The following is a 19,852-nucleotide window of genomic DNA, read 5'->3' as shown; positions in this document are numbered from 1 at the left end:
CCTGAAACAGGTCTTGTTGCTCAGAGCAGCAGGACAAGAGACGGAACAGTGAAAGTGATAGAACGCCATCCAGAGAAAGGATGGCGCGGATTGAGATAGCTAAGAAAGCAAGCGAGCAACCGTCCAACAGGTCTTGGAATGAAAAGTCACATGGGTGGAAGTCTGGAAGTCTGGAAGTCTGGAAGTGCGAGAGCTGCTGCTAGCATCGGCAACGTGATTCGGCTTGCTCCCGGGTGAGCAGCAGCCTCCAGCTTGTCACGAATACTTCAGGCTTGAAAAAACCATGCCCTTGGACTGGGTGGAGGGGTGAGGGGATAATCCAGGGACAGGGCGGCTCAGAGCCCTGGCCCTGCCTCCCAGGCAGGACTTGCTTCGGCGTCAGGGGTAATCTGGGCAGTGACACAGGGTCCCACTGTCACTTGGTTTAATGGTCTCATGTCTCCCGTTGGAAATCTTTAGTAGTTTATGAACAAGCAGCCCCATAAATAACATAGCTGGCCATAGAATTCTGAGCTAAATAGATGGAAGTACCTTAGAAGAAATGTAGTAGGGTTGAAGTGTCTGCTGGGCATCACCTTAAAGACACAAGGCAACACTAAATGGGAAGACAGGCAGTTGCTTGTCTCTAGGTCTCCTCCTTCCCCAACATCTCTGGGTTCTTGGCGGTAACCCAAAGGCTGGAAGAAGCACGTGGGGACTTGGGACCAGAGAGGGGGAGAAATTTGCCTAAGATCACACAGCAAGTGAGTGGCAGGGCGGGGACTCGAACAATGATACCAGTTCCCACCTTCTTAACACTCGCACTGGGCACTGTGCCAAACATTTTATGAGTTCTATCTAATTTAACCCTTACAACCTTCTGCGTTTTACGGATGCAGAGAGTGGGGTCCAGGAAAGTTAAGGTTGTTCCCAAGGCCCCACAGCCAGGAAGAGATGGGCCAGGCTTGAGCCCAGGCAAGCTGGCTGGGAAATAGGAACAAAGGGGCCTAAAACAGGGAACTACGTTCTCTGGATCCTCCCTGGCCATTGGCCAAGGGAGGCTCATTTATTTCTGCTGGGCTCCTCTTTGCAAATGCAGCCATATTCCTACTCGTTTTGCTCTCGGTGAGAAGGGGCCTGCCTCCTTCCCCAGGAACGGCAGCCTTTCCCAGAATCCAGAGTCCACGTGGGGGCAGCCCAACCCGGGGTAGGAATGCACCACTGACCCTCCGGCTACTTAGCTACGCAGTCAGAGAACAGTCAGTTTCTCTCGCTCAGGTGGGGACTGGGTGGGGTTGGGGCTGGGCTGGGCCTAGAGCCATTCCACAGTCCCCAAGGGCTGGGGCCAGCAGAGACAGCCAGCCTAAGTGGGGTAGGCAGAGTGGCCAAGGAAGCCTAGAGGGCCCTGCAGCTGCCTGGGGGGGGTCTACACTGGCAGGGGGTGGGGGGCAGGCCTGCCCTTCTCCCTCCACAAGCTTTAACCAGGGACCCAAAGCTCCCTGGTTAAAGACAGGTGCTGTGGTTAATCTGAGGCGCCGTGGGTGGACAGAGGGGTGCTGGGTGGGGAGGCCGCGGGGTTCGGAGCCTCCACTCCCAGCAGCTGCTGCCTGACCCCACAGCAGCCCCTGGGGTTGCAGCCTCCCCCTCAGTTCTCAGGTTCTCCTCTCTCCCCATGCCGGGGCGTTGGTATGCGAAGAGGAGACAAACTCAACTCTGTTCAGAGTTCCAGGATTCCAGCCACTTCCTTCCCTGGAGTGGTCGGTCTGCCTTGGTGGTCCTCCCCCACTCACTGGGATATCCCCTAGCCAAAGCCCGTAGCTGTGGGGACGAGGCAGCAGCAGAAATGGGCCAGCAAAGCAGGATGGAGTGAGAGCAGCTGTCTCCTGGCCCCCATCTCTGCAGTCTGTCCCCCTCCCTGGCTGTCTCCAACAAGGGCCGTGAGTGAGTGATGGAGTCCACAGCAATGGACTCAGGGCCTGGCATGTCAGCGCAGGGCCACACCAAGTGGGACGTCTTGTGTTCTCAAGACTGGGCTCTTGCTGTCGGATTATCAATACACCGACTGCTAACTATTCAATGAGCATCTACCACGTGCACAGCTTGGGGCCCCTGCTATGACCCACGGACTCTCCACTGTCTGTCTCCAAGCTCTGGAGAGAGGGCAGAGACACCCACAGTACGGTCACAGACACTTTCCCAGGTGTTCCCATCTGTGCCGGGGGCAATGTAGGTTTGGGGAAGCAGCGTGCCTCCCTCACCCCCCTTCCTGGCACTGAGGGGGCTGCCACTCCCTGAGGCTGCCGGGACCGACTTACTGAGAGCACACTGAGGCCAGGCAAAGCGGGCTGGAGTGGGGTGGGGGGTTCGACAGGGCTGAGTCCTGCAGGCCTCACATCCGTCACTGGGTCCTGACTTGGGGGCAGGGCACACAATGCTTCAGCAGACATCTGGCTGGGCACTGCCATCGACTGCAGCTGGACGGGGGTGGGAACGAGGGGCAGAGTGCAGGACGGCCCCCTTTTCAAGAGTCTCCCTCCTCTTGCCCGGGGAAGGATCTCCGTATTGTTCGCAGACTTTGTCAACTGGCTCTAGAATGTTTGCTTAGGACTATAGTCCTAGCAAGTGTCTGGCACATAGTAGGTGCTTAATCAAAGCCTGTTATGAGTCTCTCCAGCCAGATCTTAAGTTCCTTCGGAGTCGGAACCCTGTCAGCACCCTCACAGCGCCTGAGCACAGGAGGGGGTGCCCGGTAAACACTCGGCGGCTAATGGAAGGATGCGCATGCACTGCGCTCAGTCCCATGGGTTCCATTGGGAGACTGAGGCCCGCTTACCCCACTGCCCTTGGGTATTCTTCACACTGGGCCCTGCACTCTCGAGTCCAGGTTTTGCCTGTTAGGCCACATGCAGGCTGGGGTACAGCCTGAGCCTAGCTCATGCTGATCGAGTGGTTCACGGGCAGGCCCCCGAGCCCTGTACAACATCCCTGGGAGACTGTTAGCTTCCAGCATCTGCTATAAATCCCTTCAAAGAGACTTAAAAAAATTACCCATAACGAGTTGGTCTATGGCAAGACGGATGTAGCAGGAAATGGGAGTCTAAGCAGGAACAACTGGCTTATCTATAATGTCTGGTGGCAGCAGGGCTCAGCGGGCTCAGAGTGTGCTGCGTCCCCCTGGGCCTCTCCTTGCCCCTATCCCTCCCCTGTTCTGCGAGGGCCAGGGCCAATCCCCTGAGCCCTCAGATGCCACGTAAACACCGCAGTGTGGGCGCACGCACCCCTCCCCCCCCAGTGCTTGGGAAATCCCCACATCTGGCTCTCACGTGACCGAGCTATGCCCAGAAGGCCGCAGCTGGGAGGGCCTGGAGGACAGGGAGGGTCAGGAGTGTGTGAGCTCCCTGGAGAACACAGAGTTAACCCTTTGGCACACAGCTTGGGGTCTCTAGCTAACGCAGAGCTTCCACCCGGAGAGGAGCCAGAAAGGAGACCCAGTGCTCAGAGGGCCTGTCCTGGCCACTACCCAAGTGGGAAGGGTGGGACCGCATCTCCGGGGCCCCTGGTCTTCACCTGTGATATGAAAGGGCTGTTCCTTCTGTGTTACTTCTGGTCCATCATAACCCCTGGAGAAACCCACTGGATGGAGATTCCTTCTTCATGGAGACCAGTTACTACTAGATAGTGAGCACCTCCTGGTGCCAGGCATCTGGTAGGGGGCCCATGGCCCTGCAGCCGTTAGGTCAGGACATGCGCTCCTTCCACGGACCAGGAGGACATGCATGGACCCCCAAGGGGACCTCTGGAAGCGGGTCCTCCTAATGATAAGGGAAGGGCCTTGAGGCAAGTTCTCTCCAACCCAGGCACACACATTCACTTTTTACTTAAAACTTTTAGAGCTGTAATCACTTTAGTGAAGGAGCGGTCTTCTGTGACAGTATCTCCGAAAGAGCACCATGGGCCGGCGCTCTGGGGTGTAGAGGACAGGCCTCAGCCCAGTTTAGAGGACGTGGCACGCTCGGACAGCTAATGCTGAGAGTGACCAGCTGCCCTCTGCACACTGCTCTCCCTCTCCTCCAGGCTGACTCACTTAAAAACCTCCGAGACTCAGGGGTGGAAGCCTCACTCAACACCCTCTCTCACTCTGCCCCACCCCCACCACAGCACCTGGGCACCGTATCATAACTGCTGTTCCCTTTCCTACTTCGACCGAGCGTCCTTAGGACGAGGACCTCACTGGATCCATCTCCGTGTCCCTGAGTTCCCACTGCAGGGCCTGGGGCAGAGGAAGAGCTCAGACGTTCAGGGGACAGATCTACATAACAGCCTCGGCAGTGCACGAGGTCAGAAATGGGTCTTGCAGAAACCATCTGATCCTAGAAGGGAAGTCTAGCAGCAGTGTCCATTCAGAGACTTGCTTCCTATCAATTCGGCCCTCAGAGCTTCCCGCCCGCCTCCAGGAGAGCTGCTCCTAATGTTGACGGAGCCATGGGCTTAGAGCAGGGACAGCAACAGAGGTCACTGAAGAAGTCGGGGACAGGGCCCTCTTACTCACAGCCCTGTGATCAAGTGCAAATGAGGTCCGATGGACGTGCTCTTGGAGCCATTAGGCTCCAGGGAGGAAGAGAGGCATGGCGGGGGGCGGACAGACCAGAAGACAGAACTGGGACAAGGGATGTTAAAACGTGCAAGGTTTCCTCAGGGGCTGCTGCCAGCATACAAAGAGAGTCTTGGTTTGGCCTCTTGTCACTAGCCTGATAGCTTTACAAGGACCACGCCCTCCTGCCAGGTACAGTTATGCGCCCAACCTTGACCCAGATCCAACACTCCAGAGCCTAAGATGCTCCAGGGCCGAGCTGGGGAGACCCAGGATCATGGGAAAGGCAGCCCCCAGACACCTGCGGGGGCTTCTCCTGCGACACCACACCCATGAGCCAGGAGCAGCTTTGGGGAAGGAGCATACATAGAGGGGGTGTCTCTTCCGGGCACAGGGAAGAGAAAGAACTCTGACATGGCCCAGTTTTCTCCGTATAAGACGCCAGGTCTAACATTAACAAAACACATCTTTGCACCAGCTGCTGGGGTCACACGTGGCAACGACAAGATCCAGGGGGCAAAGCAGAAAGAGTCGGGGAAAACCACTCTTTTCCCTGCAAACATCTATGTTTTACTGAAACTTTGGAAAATTTTTCTTTGCCTTCACATTTCAAAACTGACCAATTATAAAAACGCCACAAGCCAACTAAGTTACACACGCCACATTTCTGTTTCTAAACAAAGTAACTTTAGATCAGAAAAAGGTGCTAAAACAATAAGTAATGCACATTCCCTCAAATCTTTGTTTTTCCATTGGCTTTGTCATTACTGGAAATGCTGCCTCCTTTGTCACATGTCTATAAACCAAAAGCCGAAGTGAGAAACAAGTTATTTTTCTGGCTGAGGGCCGTGGTGGGAAGGATTTCTTTGCTGGACCACAATGTGGGTGCCTCCTCCCCCAAGAAGAAAACCTTATGGAAATAAAAGGCAGATGGAATCTTGTCACCGCCTCCTGACGAGGTGGAAGGGAGGCCAGTGGCTGGGTAGGCCCCTTCGATGGCTGTTCTCCGGGGCCCCAAATGCTGGACTGGTGTTCTCCATCTTCTGACTGCGCCCCCTTTTCCCATGCTGGCCCGGGCCCCCACTTGGGAGAACCGAATGCATCTGCTGGGAGCAGCCCCGTCTAGTCACTGTCTGTCACCAGGACTCTGGTCCTTCTGCTTGCCTCACTGCCCATCTTCCCTGAACACCACCATCAACCCATAAAGACAGCCCATCAAAAATTCAACCCTGGCTAGATCTTGGATTGCCCAGGGAGCCTGTCGAAATGCTATTTCCTGGCACTACCCCCAGTGATGCTGATTCTGCAGGTCTGGGCCAGGCCCGGGAGCCTGCACATCAGTGCGTTGCCCAGGACCCGGAAGCCCCCTCCAGGCTCTGCACACGCTGCTCCCTCCCAGACCACCTGCCCGTTCTCCCCGCAGGAGAAACTGGGGCAGAGAGAAACCAGGCCGGGCTGGGAGAACAAAGGCCCCCAACCAGCTGCATCTGTCCTGGGAGCATGCCCCCCACCCACCCCTGCCTCGTGTGTCCAGGCCAGCGGAGTGGAGGGGCCGTGCTGCTCTCGGCCGCGGGAGTCGTGGCACACACACGCACATGTGAGCAGCACGCTCCCACTCTCCATCGAGTCACTGCCACGTGGGCTGGCAGTGGGGCTGCCCAATCAATCAGCCTCCTTTCATTTCCAATTAGTGGGCTTTGAACTTCAGGGGTGACATCAGGCCGAGGACCTGGAGCCATGAAAATTAAAAATTGTTTTAAAACACCAGCCCGGGAGCGGTGTGCCAAGGACGATGCCTTCATAAGACACGTCTGCTTTTGGAACTGGCCGCTGGACAGTGCCAGGAATATCCTGGCCATGTTTGCTAAGCAGCCTGGGCCTTCTTCACTGTGGATGGGTGGCTCAGGCGGACAAGAAAGCCTTGGGAATGGCTTTGAAAAGTCTTGCTGATACACCCTCCAAGGCTTCCTTTCCAGACTCGTCTCCTGCCTCCCCTCCCCTAGCTCTTCTCTCCTACGGGGCTGGACGCCTCTCCCTCCCTTAATTTCTCAGACTCAGCCCAGCCTCCCGGCCAGAGGGACCTGCCCACCTCTCTGTTCACCTCAGTCTCTCCCATCCTCCAAGACACACCTTCGGCCTCTTGCCTCTTGGCTAGCCCCCCTTTTATGTGACTCCCACAGCTTGAGGATCATAACTCATCTTGCCTTGTATATTTTTATTGATTGATTTTGAGAGAGAGAGAAAGATGGAGGGAAAGAGAGAAACATCAATTTACTGTTCCTCTTATTTATGCATTCATGGGTTCATTCTTGCACGTGCCCTGACCGGGGATCAAACCCACAACCTTGGCATAGGAGAACAACACTCTAACCAACTGAGCTACCTGGCCATGGCTCAGCCTGCCTTGTATTCGGTAATGAATCCCTGACAATGCCCTACTTTCTCAGTTGAGCTATGAGCTCCAAGAAGCCAGAGACCAGCAAGGCTTAAGAGGAATGAAAGCCCCAGGGAACCCAGCGCTCTGGAGGGGAGTGAAGGCTGCTGCCCTCTGCCTTGTCTCGGTCTGGCTGCTTTGTCTTTGTCCCCTCCCTCTGTGGCTGGTGAGCAGAGCAGGCCCGGGGCCAGGAGAGCTGGCTCTGCTCTCTGTCCTAGTGGGGCAGCATCTTGGGGGAAGAAGAGGCACTGGAGGTCTTACAGAGCTGCTTTCTCTGCTGCACAATGGCCCTCCTCACACCTCTGCTTCGTTCCAGCAGGCTTGTCCAGCAGGGAGCGTGGCAAGCAGGACCCGGGCTCTGCCCACTGCCCACCTCAGGCAGGAAGCAGCCCCTCTCGCAGTTGCCTCATTTATAAAAAGAGGAGGCAGCCCTGGTTGGTGTGGCTCAGTGGATTGAGCACCGGCTTGTGAGCGGAAGGTCGCTGGTCCTGTTCCCAGTCAGGGCACACCCCTGGGTTGTGGGCCAGGTCCCCCTGTTGGGGGCATGTTTCTCTCTCATACAATGATGTTTCTCTCCCTGTCTTCTTCCCTTCCCCTCTCTCTAAAAATAAATACATGAAACCCTCAAAAAAAAAATAAAAAGAGGTGGCAAACTAACTTTCTATAGCACCTAGTATGTATGGGTGGGTTTTGCTTTAAGAAAATTCATTTCTTTTAGAACTAAATTCATACAAAGAGTAAGTAAGGGAATATGAGTCACACTCTGCAAAGGGACCCTTTATGCAGTTGGGAACCCCTTGTGACCAAGGTGTTCCTTCTAAAACCTCAGGGGGCTCTTCTTGGGCCAGGCCCCTCCCCCTAGGAACTGCCCGCTAGAGTTCCTCAGAGCCCCAGCCCTGGTCACCTGTGGATCCTATAGGCGATGGCCCAGGAAGGAATGGACTTCAGCAGAAAGAGGTTTGGATCAGAAGGACCAGATCTGAATCTCCTGCCTACTTGGCTAGGTGACCTTGGGCAAGTTCTTTAACCTTCCTTCCCTGGTCTATAAAATGGGGGACAAGCCCCCCTGCCTGGGTTGCTGTGAGGCTTACTGGCCATTGTGAGATGGTGCGCGCCCTGCCTCCCCAGTCTCACCAAGGAGGGCAAACGCCACAGCCAGGGGTGTCTCCTGGTTGAGAGCTGGTCACCTGAGGGGCTGCCTCCTGTTCGTACTAAAAGTAGCGTAACCCTTGGAGAGTGTTTGCTGTGCCGGGCACAGGGCTGGCGTTGACACTTCCTGTGTGTTAACTCACATTCCAGCCGCAAACAGCCTGATGAAGTGCTACTGTCACCTCACTTCGCAGACAAGGCAACTGAGGCGCGGGCAAGATCTCTCAGCTGGCACGAGACTAGGTGTTCTGGCTCCCGAGTCCGTGTTCTTAATTCTACAGAACACTGCGACGGCTGAGCCTAGGCCCCATCTCCTCCGGGGCCAGGCCCAGGGCTCACAGAACGGAAATAAACGCTTCAGGTGGGTCTTGTCACTCTCACATCAGAGGTTACATCAGAGGTAAGGCCCAATTCTCCGCTCCTTTCAGAGCCCAGCAGTAATTAAAACAACAATGGCAACTGCTATTACTGGGAGCTTGCTCTGTGCCAGGCCCTCTGTGAATCCAATCCTTACATTTCCTCGAGGCAGACACAATTTCTACCCCCATTTTCCACAGGGGGGCATGAAGGTCAGAGGTGAAGTTGCCAGTCACAGAGCAAACGCGTAGCAGAGAAGGGGTTCAAGCTCTGTCGATGCCAAAACCTCAACTCTCACCTACAAGCAAAACGTGCTTCTCCTTGACATAACTACAGTAATGCTGATCTCATTAATTCTGTCCAATAATAATAACGCAAGATTTATGATCACTGAAACGGAAGTGGGCCCGAGCTCACCAAATTTTCCAAGGAAATGTATAAACAGGATTTCACGAGAAACATCAACACTTGCCCAAGAGAAGAAACTTGCAACACTCTTGAGCAACCTCATTTGCATTTAAACCAGGGGCAGCTTCGCAGAACTCCTGGGTGGGATGTGGCACCAGCCCCTGCGCCTGGCCACAATCCCAGCGCCAGGTCGATTCCACGGGATTCTGTGGCCTCCTGCGCCCACTAGCGGCGCAACTCAGAACTCCCCAGCCGTGGGCCCTGGAGAAGGCTGTTTCCTAGAACTGAGAGCACCATTAGATCTTTTCGGGTCTGCAGAGAAGCCCCTGCCCTGGGGAGCCTGCTCCAGCCCCCTCTGAGCTCCTGGCGCAGTGCTCCCCTTGGGGAAGCCAGTCACAGCGACAGGCCCTTCCTACTGCTGGGCACAGAGCCCTCTAGTAGCATCACCTCCTTGAACCCTCTGCCCTTCCTGCAGCTGCCTGCTCTGAGAGCAGCTTCATTTTATGCATCAGTGTGGCTGGGCTACCGTCCCCAGCTATTCAGCCACACACTAACCTAGGTGGTGCTGGGGAAGCTACTTTGCAGGTGTGATCAAGTCCCTAATTAGTATACCTTCAGTGAGATCATCTAGGTATGGGGGGGGGGGTAGGAGGGCTGAGCCCATCAGCTGAAAGGCCTTAAGGGGAGAGTGGAGACTTCACTGAAGAAGAAATTTCACCACTGACCACAACCCCAGCCTGCCCCTGAATTTCAGACCTGCCTAGCCAGCCCCACACAGTCATGTGAATCAAATCCTTGCAAGAAATTTCTTAATACATATACAGCTCCTGCAGGTGAGGTAGCAGAGCCCAGGTGACAGGATCTGCCCAAGGTCACATGACCGGCACCAGGTGGGACTAAGAATGGAAGCCCAGGCACCTGACTCTTCCCAGTGTCCAGCTGCTCTCCCCCTCACGGCCCACCCCTCACTGCTGCTGGAGTCCTCATCTCTCATCTGTCTCTGTGCCTTGTTGATCTCCATTCACCAGTCAGGAAAGATGCTCCTGAGATCTAAGTCAGATCATGTCCCCCTCTCTTCAGGGCCTTTTCGTGGCTCTCCATTCACAGTGAAAGTTGAAAATCCTTAAAATGGCCTGCAAGGCCCTATATGATTCACCTCTGCTCTCACCTCCTGCCACCTTGCTCTCTCCCCACCTTGTTCTACCCCAGCCACAAGCCCCCCTGCTCTGTGCTGAGCAGGCCAGTGAGCTCCCTCCCCAGGGCCTTTGCACTCACTGTGCCCTTGGCCTGCACTGCTCTCTTCCTCCGGTAACCATGTTGCAACCTCTGTCTAATATACATTCCTGTAAATGCAGTTCATCACCCATAGCGGACTGCAAACTCCTCAAAGGCAGAAAGACACATTTCTGTAACCTCAACACCTGGCACAGTGTCTGGCAGTCAGCTGGTGCTCAATCAGATCAGCTGAAGATTCTGGTCTCCAAAGAAGCCATACTCAGTCCCTCTGCCCCAACCAGAAAAACTCTTCCTCTCCCCACATAACATCCCAATATGAGGGCGCAGTGACCTTTCCTTCCTGGCCTGCAGGCCGCATGCATGCTTCCATCCACCCATCCATTCAACAAGCACAAGGTAGGAGGGATGTGGTTGCTACTGGTGGGAGACCTGCAGCACGGTCTTCCCTCTCCAGGTGGTGGGACACAGGTCATAAAGAAAATTCAAGAGCTAATGAGTGTGGTCAGTGACGTGCATGGAAGAAGTAAGGTGAGTTGAGGGGGCAGCTAGATGGTGGAGGATGGGGGGCAGCCTCTCTGAGGCGACAATTAAGCAGAAAACTCAAGGAGCCAGCCAGAGCCAGGTGGGAACAGCATTCCAGGCAGAGGGAACTGCAAGTGCAAAGACCACGCAGAGAGGATGAACGTGATGTGCTTAAGGTGTGGCCGAACAGAGAGTGCTGGAGTGGGAATGGGGTGGGGGGAAGCAGGGGAGGGTAGGAGCCTAGGGCAGGATGACAGGTGGGGGCCAAAGCACACAGCACCCTGAGGCTGGGATAAGGAGTTTATTCTGGTTGGGCTGGTAAGGGCTTTGGGGGAGATTTAAGCAGAAAAGCTCACTATTTGCTACATGTTTCGAAGTGCTCACTCTAGCTGGGATGTAGACAAAAGTTTGGAGAAGCAAGGGTGGAAGCAGAGAGGCCCAGGAGGAGCTAGGGTCTTTAGGCAAAGAGAAAAGGGGAGCCTTCCTAGGGGGTGGCAGCGTGGAGGTGGGAGAAGTGGGCGGATGTGGAGAGAAAGGGAGGAGTCAAAGGAGACTGCTGGATGTTGGGTGTGAGCAACCGGGAGGCTGGCGGCATGGGGAAGATGCAGGAAGGAGAGGAAATTTGAGGCTGTTTTCAAGGTCACTGGTCCTGCCTTGTCCACGAGGCTGTCAGTATACTGCCTGAGAACTTTCTCCCTGCTGACTCTACCCTCCCCAGGCCTGGCTTCGAGTCTTGGCTCTGTGCTCAATGAGAGATTCCTCCAAGAGATCTTCCAAGGAGGAGCTGGGGCTTTGGGGACTAAAATGGGAAAAGTGATGGCCAGGGAATAGCGTCCATTGTTTCCACACAAATGTCCCTGGGAAACTTCGTGAGCTTCATGACAGAGCAGGGCAGAACCCTGAACTTGAGACTCAAATCCTCACTTTGCCACAGACGTTGGCCAACCATCCTCTCAAAGCTTCAGTTTCTCGTGCGTAAAATGGGAATCCCACCCATGCAACATGGCTCTGAGCAGCAAATGAGGAAACGTATGTAAAGTTGCCAGCACATAGTAAATGTTCATTAAATAATACTAGTAGGCAGCTAGTACTTTGGGAGAGCTTTCCAGGTTGTAGGCAGTGTTCTGAGCATGCTTACATATATTAGTTTACCTAGTCTTCATTATAGCCATATGAGATGTGTATTAGTCAGGATTCTCCAGAGAGAGAGAAATATATATATATGCTTGTGGAGGCAAGGCGAGGCCACAATCTGATGCAGTAAACTGACAGGCTAAAGATTCAGGGAAGAGAGGCAGTTCAAGTCCAAAGGCAGCCTGCTGGCAGCATTACTTCTCGCTCAGGGGAGTTCAGTCCTTGTTCTATTAAGGCCTTCAACTGATCGGATGAGGCCAACCTACCTCACAGAGGACTATGGAAGGGGAGAAGGTAATCTACTTTATTCAAAGTCCACTGATTTAAAAGTTCATCTCGCCCTGGCCGGTGTGGCTCAGCTGGCTGGGCATGTTCCTGGTCAGGGCACATGCCTAGGAGCGGGGCCTGGTCCTGGGCAGGGTGCATGTGAAAGGCGACCAATTAATGTTTCTCTCTCACATCAATCTTTCTCTCCCTCCCTTCCCCCCTCTCTAAATTCTCTCTTCCTTCCTCTCTCTGTCTAAAAGCAATGCATGTCCTCAGGTGAGGATAAAAAAAATTTTTTTTAAAGTTAATCTCATTCTAAATGCACCTTCATAGAAACATTCAGAATAATACTTGACCAAATGTCTGGGCCCCATGGCCCAGCTAAGTTGATCCATAAAATCAACCATTACAATGTGTATGAATACCCCCAATTTACAAATGACAGAACAGGCACAGAGGAGGCAAGAATCTGCCCAAGGTCTCCGAGGACGAAAGCCAAGCTCTAAACTCCTGCCGTCTGGTCCCAGAGCTGGCATTTTAACCATGACACTAAGTGGCCATTATCATAAGCACACCAATTAAGTTCCTCCACCCATCCTTTTCCTGGCCTGAGAGTGGAAGGCAGTGGAACGGTGGGGAGGGGGTTCCCTGGGTAGGCCCCTGCATTGCTGAAGAAGCAGCATAGAACCCAAGCTTCAGAGACTGGGAGTGGGGGGACCTGCGGGGTTACTTGGTCCAGCCTCTGACTTTACAGAGGGACACTGAGGCCCAAAATTGAGAAGGGACGCACCCAAGGTCTCATGGCTTCAGAAAGTAATGATGACGATGATAAACTAATACTTCTGTAGTTGTTACTATGTGCTACGTGTGAGGTTGATACTGTCATCATCTTTGTTTGAAAGGAAATGAGGAAATGGAAGCAGAGGTCATGAAACTTGCCTAAGGTCACACACAGCCAGAATCGGAGCCCAGGCTCAGCACGTACAGGGTGCCTCTGAGGCCCCGGGCGAGAGTCCCTGGGGCAGGGGCTCGTGGGGGACAGAGCAGAGTCCCAGGTGTGCAGCCCCTTCCCACTTCTCCCCCTGGGGCTCTGACTGCAGGTGACAGTTGAGGCGATGTTGAGACTCCTCAGGTTCCTGGTCGTGGAGGGAAGGCCTTCGGCACCAGTGGGCGGGCACCCCCGAGACACCCCTGCACAGCTGACAGGGCTGTGCACCCACAGCTCAACCCACAGTCACACACACCCTCCAAAGGACACAGACATGTGAACAGACTCCAACCCACAACCAGACACAGCCCAACACACTGGCACGTGTAGCCGACATCTGTGCACCCGAACAAGTAACGCAGCCTCACATCACACACCTATGTAGACCCACTCAACCCCAGGTATACACACGCCCCCGACACATCACCCGGGACACAATTTCCCACACCCCAGTAGACACGTAGGCAAGCATTTGGGCACAGAAAGCATATGAACCCACACTCAGAAACACACTGTGCGATCACACCGACCCCGACCCCCCAATTCACATCCCATCCATCAGATGCAGGCGCACACACCTCTGCTGATCCCCAGACCAAGGCACGTGGACACTGATACCTCCCCGCAGGAGCCATTAGCGTGAGTCACGTGTGTATACACATTTCCCACATCCTCCAGGCCAGACCCCACCCCCCATGGCTGCTCACCCCCATAAATATAGGCAACACACGCCAACACGGATGGCTCCTGTCCGCCCACCCCCCATCTGTACACACAGCCCTAACTCCTAGGGACCGTCCTCCCCCCCCCCCCACCAACGACACCCCACCCACACCCAGGCATTTGCCTAGCCCAGCCTGCCGCACCCAGAGAGAGCTCTTCTCTGACCCCAGCTGACAGCGCCAGCCCACCGGCCCGCCCCGACAGAGCCGCCTTGGAGGGCTGGCTCCGCCTCTCTCCCTGACTCCACCCGCTTTGCAAACTCTGAGTGAGCACTGGCACCTGTCAGGCCAAGGCTGGCAGGTGCCCCCACCCCACACCCCGACCCGTGATGCTGCCACCACGCAGGGCTCCCTCCCCCGCAGCAAGGGGAACGTACTCAGCTGGACGGAGGATGCGGGGAAGGGAAGGGGGAGAGGTCTCCGCTGCAGACGTTAAACTCAGTCACTCAAGTAGGACCCCTTTCCAGTCCTGGATGTCACCCTCCCTTCGCGAAACACTGCGTCTCTATTAACCTTTCCATCACCTCCGCGCCACAGGAAGGGCCCAAGGAGAAGTGGGCAACCCAGGGGAGGAGGAGAAGGATGGGCTCCCGACGCCGCGGGGGCTTAGGCTGTTCAAGAGACATCCCCACAGTTCCCATGCACCCACCCCCACTGCCCACGGGGGACAGAGCGGGACTCAGTGGGCATTGAGGGCGCAAGTACCAGAGATCTCAGGGGCAGGAAGGGAGTACCCCCAGCCGCGCAGGACCACAGGGCAGGCGGCCATGGACCCTCCCCCCCCCCCCAAGAAAGTCATCCGCAGGGTCGGGGAGGCAGGAGGGGAAGGCACCCGGAGGCTCCCTTACCTGATTTCCTCTTGGAACTGCCATAGTCCCTGAAAAAGAAGCAACAACAGATAGACATGGTTAGGGCTGGGCTTGGCGGGGAAGCGGGGCTGCAGGCTGCGGCGGCAGGGCGCCCACGGGCGGGCTGCGGTGGGTCCTCTGCGCCGCTGCTCATGTGATCCCCGCTGCCGGCGAGCCGCGCGCTCTGCAGCCACACGCACTGCGCGCAGCGCAGGCCCGCCGGTCCCCTGCCAGTCCGGCCTCCGGGCACGATTCGCCCATCCCGCCCCGCCCCGCCCCGCCCGCCAGCACCCCCCAACCCCGCCCCGCCCCGCCCCGGGCTGGCCCTACAGGAGGGGCTCCATGGGCCACTGTGCTCTTTCCTGGGCACCTTCCCCCACCCTCAGCGGATGCGCGAGGACGAGGCAGGAACACATGCATTTTGCAAGTAGGGAAACTGAGGCTCTGGGGTGGTTGCTAGAACCCAGGCCCTGCCCACCCTGGAAGCCAGCTCCCCACCCCTGAAGGGCTTCCCCTCCCCATTGTTGGCATTACTAGCTCATGCTCACTCAACTTTTAAGTCACAACTGAAATATTACCTCCTTAACGTTGTATCTTCCTCAGCATTTCCCCCCCTCTCCAAACTGGCCTCCAAGTAGTTAAACATTTGCGGGGCCCTTTGATTAAAGTCTGCCCTTGCCCTAGCCCCAAGCTCCCTGCTAGGAATTAACCCAGCCTCAGGATCAGGGCATTTCCCAAACCTGCCTCCAGGTACCCTCCCCTGCTTGCTCCTGCTGCGGGCTCCTCCCAGCCCTTCTTATTCATAATCCTCAGGGAAGCCTCACTCGCCCCTAAAATGCTGGAGGTTCTGTTCAGCACTCAGGAGCTGGCTGGGTATCTGGACACTAGAGGAAATGCCTTTCAGTTCCCTTGGGGATCCAAGAAAATGCCCCTTTCGGGCTTTGGTCAAAGCCAACAAGCCAGCTCAGTGGGCCTGCTGCAAAGAGGGGACTCATGCAGAAAGGGACAGCAGGTTCACAAGGACAGTGTCAACCTCACAGAGACTCCCCAGGATTCCAACGCTGAAAGTCTGGGGATGGGCTTGTCTGGGCTTTGGAACTTTGGGTAAGCTCCAAGGTAACTCGCCCACACAGCGTAGGGCGCAGACTCTCCTAGAGCCCTGTGCTTCCTAAAGTCTGGGCTTAGGAATCAGTGGATCAGAACGCCAGTGCCGAGGCCCAGGAACCTGCATTTCTGATGCCGTCCCCCTACCCCGTTCTCCTGTTTGAGAACTCCCTTCTAATTCCAAATCCCATGCCTCTTTCAACCCTCACATCCACACCAAGAGGAAGGTCCTATCCCCTCCATTTTACAGATGAGGATACAGGAGTTCAGCCACCACCCAAGATCACCCAACCTGGGGAAGGGCAGTGGCTTACAAGCCCACCCACAGGGATGAAAACTGCGGGGTGGATGGAGTGGAGGAAGATCTGTTGAATCTGTTGCTTCCAAAGGATTAGGAAGGTGGGAGAGTTCCCACGTGCCCCTTCCCCCACCTGGCAGCTTCATCTTGGGGTGGAAGGAAGATAGGGAGAGACTGTGTCCCAGAAGCTCAATGGTGGGGAGAATTCCCAGTGAGGAAGAGGAGAGTACAGTATGGTGGGTGCATCCTGCCCAGCAGACTTGCCACTCCCAAGGAGGGAATTCATTTCTCAGGCTCCTTGCACAGTGAGGCCCAGGGAAGGGCAGAGAGTGGATGGGCAGAGAGTGAAGAGCTTCCCCTCCTGGTACCCCCTCCCCATCTTCCCACTGGTCCTGCAGGAGAAGCCCTCTGGACCTGGGGTCACAATGGCTCACTGACCATCCCCTGGCTGCCAGTAGTCCAGACAGGGGGTAACTTCCTCACAATGACAGCCACCTTCTCTGTTTGTGCAGCTGCGAGCTACCCAGGACTTTCTTTGAACTTGTCCACAGCCTTGGCTGGGGGCAGGGGCTTGCAGACAGGTCATCATCCTGTGACAAGGGGCCACACTAAGGCTCAGGAGTGGGAGAGGGACATACTCCACAGGAGCCGAGTGCTCCCTCTGTGCCAGGACCGGGTCAGTGATTCTCAACCCGGTCATTCGCAATGGGATCCTCTGGGGAGCTGGTGACAAATGCAGGTATGGGGCCCCACCCCCACCTGTCTGCATCTCCGACAAACACCCGCCTGCCCACTGTGGGTTAGGAGGCTGGGCCAGTGTTGGCTGAGAACCTGGGACCCAGCACGGTTTCTGCCCCCTTTGCTACAATCCTGATGTGTAGGCAAAGGTGGTACCGAGAGGTGCTCCAGTCCCCACACCAGAGTCTCCATGAGACCCCAGCCACCCCCAGAAACATTCATGCTCAGTAAGAACAATGCAGTGCCACCAGCTTCCCGTCGGATCCCCTGCCGGCCTGTCCTTCAGCCAGGCTAGAGCCCTTCCCTGCAAAGACCTGTAGACTGCTGCAGGTGGTGTGGTCCCTCATTTTGCAGGTGATGAGAGCAAAACTTAAGACAAGCTAGATAACTTGTTCAAGGCCTAACAGTGAGTAGGCGAGATTGGGATTGGACACTGAGAACCTAGGCCCTGCTCTGGGGAGCGGGCGCTTCACAACATCCCAAATACTGCCAACCCCTGGAGCACTGGGTGCAAGGGGGGAGGGGAACGCAAGCGCTGGGGTATCTGAGAAGCACAGGGAGTTAGTGGAGTGGAGGGTAAGTCTTGGCAGAGGGGCAGCTGGGCTAAGGCTGAGTGGAGGGAATGGCAGGCACATTTCCTTCCCAGGATCTGGCCTCCAGCCCCTTAGCAGTTTTGGGTGGGCACCTTTTAGCAAAGCCCTTTCACATTTTTAGCTGCTGAATAGGCTGAGAAGCAGCTTAGGTATCCAGTGGCTGGGTCTCCCCCATGCCTCACCTACCTGGGCACAGGGGAAAGCGCAGGGCTCCCCGCTTTTGGCAAGCCTACCTCCCACTGCCCTGCACTGGACAGCAAGCCCTCTTGTTCCCAAAGGAGTCAAGATCACCCTCACTTCCCCTCCTTCCCCCAGTTCTTGCCATGAGCTGATAGCCCCCACCCACTGATGAATCTGCTTGGGGTAGGTCACAGTCTAGCCTGCATCCAACCTGCTGCTGAATCACTATCTCCCACGGAGCCACAGGAAGGAGAAGGGAGGGGAGATGGGGGAGGGAGGCCAGCGTCTCCCTCTAGTGCTGCCAGAAGCTAATGTAATTGAAAAGGCCTCCCAGGCAGTGTCCTCACTGTGTCCTCACATCAGGCCACTTGGCTTTCTCTGCAACTGGTCCAGAGGTGACAAAGACCACAGGCACAGTGATCAACCAACCCAGGCAAACCAGGACGTGGGACCTTCAGGACTCAATCTGTGACTGAGACAGCTTGTCACCCCATAGTCCACAGGTCTGGCCTGGCCGGAGAAGATGGGAGGGTTTCTCCTACCCCACACCATCTCTCCCCCATTTCAACAGGGACTCCCGCCCTGGCTGGCATGGCTCATTGGATTGAGTGCCAGCCTGCAAACCAAAGGGTCGCTGGTTCGATTCCCAGTCAGGGCACATGCCTGGGTTGCAGGCCAGATCCCCAGTAGGTGGTGCATGAGAGGCAAAAATGCACTGATGTTTCTCTCCCTTTCTTCCTCCCTCCCTTCTCTCTAAAAATAAGTAAAATCTTAAAGAACAAAAACAGGGACTCCTGAGGCCTCCCTCTACCCCACATGAAATAAATAGTTCATGTCCTGGCCCTTCCTCTCTGGATGAGGTTCTGAATGAAGTTCATAGGGCAGATTCTGGAAGCAGACAGACTCCAGGTCAACTCCCTGCTATTTGCTAGCTGTGTGGTCATCTTGAGCTACGTCACCCCTTGAACCTCTATTTCTCTATCTGTAGAGTGAGGGTAATAACCACACCAAGCCCTTAGCATTTGGGGAGGAAGCAGTGTACAGAGAGTGTACATAAAGGCGCTCACATACTGCCCGGCACAGCATGTAACTTGTCTTTGCTATTGTTCTCCCATAGCTGGGCCTGACCCCACCTTAGCTGCCACCCAAATGGCGGAGGCCTGCAGAGCCCCCCCAAACAAAAGGAAGTGGCTCCTTCTAAAGGACCTCGGCGCGATGCTGGCAGCACGGCGCCCAACAGGAACAATTCCTGCCTCCTTTTTGGAGTCTTAGGCTTTCACAGACACCAAAGCAACCTGGGTTTCCGTCTAGGCCGGCCCGCCCGGGAAAAGCCTGCTCCCGCACACTGCATGCGGGATCCGGCTCCTCTGGCAACAATCCCATTTTCGGGGCACCGCTGGTCCGTAGGCACTGGCTGCTCCGGACTCACTGACTGGGACGCCTTTAACCTCCCAAGGAGCGGCCAGCTGTCAGAGCCCCAGACCAAGAGGTGCAAAGAGCACTGCGTTTTCCTGTTAATGGCACCCAGAGGGCCAGCTTTCCTTTTCTTCTCCTTGTTTCCCCCTTTCATTTCTCTTGGTGAGACGGGGCTGTGTCCCTGCCCCGACAGCCTAGAGAAGGTACTGGTGTTGGAGAAAGCTAAGAGGGAGAGGCTGGAAGGAGGGAGCGGGAAAGGCATTCATCAATTTATGTGTGTGTTAGCCCCCCGTGGTTGCGCGTGCCTCTCCCGCTCTGCCCTCCCTTGAAAATTCCCAGTGGGCATCAGACCTCAGTGCTCTGAAGCAGGCAGAGGTGGTGTGAGTCCATTTGCCGGATGAGGAGACTGAGGTCCTGTGGGCGTAAGTGGCGTGCGCAGGCTCATGGAGCCACATGGACAGTCCTGACCCTGAGTGCTCCTCAGGCTGGGGCCTCAGGGGTTGGGCTGCAAGGTGGGGACAGACAAGCTGGGGGAAGGAGGCCCTGCCAGTCGGCCGGGCTTCCCGGAATGAGAGGCAAAGCCAGGATGGGCGCTGAGGCAGCGGAAAAAGGAAGAGAAAGAAGCCCTGTGTGACTGGGCCAGCTCTGGGGAAGGCTGCGGAGCCCCACCAGGTGGAACTCTGGTGCGAAGAAGGGCCCTGCCCTCTGCTGCCTGCCACCCCCCTTGCATTCTTGCTCCCATCCGCGAGTGTCCTGGCAGAGGAGGACACGCACACACAGCCTGCAGCCCCATGCTCCCGCCCTCCTGTCGCTGGCCGACACTGGGCCCAGGACGTCCGTCTGCAGGACCTGCTGCTGCAGGGACCTGCTGCAGAGGCTGGCTGCTTT

The 19,852-nt window shown here is 55.9% G+C and overlaps 1 protein-coding gene across 5 annotated transcripts in view; it reads right to left on the bottom strand.

Annotated features, from left to right (window-relative positions):
* The window catches only part of SH3PXD2A (SH3 and PX domains 2A), a 227,841-nt gene that overhangs the window by 71,268 nt on the left and 136,721 nt on the right, over positions 1-19,852 (bottom strand). For all 5 annotated transcript variants that reach the window (XM_045191383.3, XM_071221156.1, XM_053922098.2 and 2 more), the window contains one exon: positions 14,636-14,664. In XM_045191383.3, coding sequence (XP_045047318.2) covers positions 14,636-14,664 — 29 coding nt within the window. The remainder of the gene's footprint in view (positions 1-14,635; positions 14,665-19,852) is intronic.

The sequence above is a fragment of the Desmodus rotundus genome, chromosome 4, assembly GCF_022682495.2.
Source record: "Desmodus rotundus isolate HL8 chromosome 4, HLdesRot8A.1, whole genome shotgun sequence".
NCBI lineage: Eukaryota > Metazoa > Chordata > Mammalia > Chiroptera > Phyllostomidae > Desmodus > Desmodus rotundus.
Note: the sequence above shows the minus strand (reverse complement) of the source record. Positions and strands in the feature narration are given on the sequence as shown.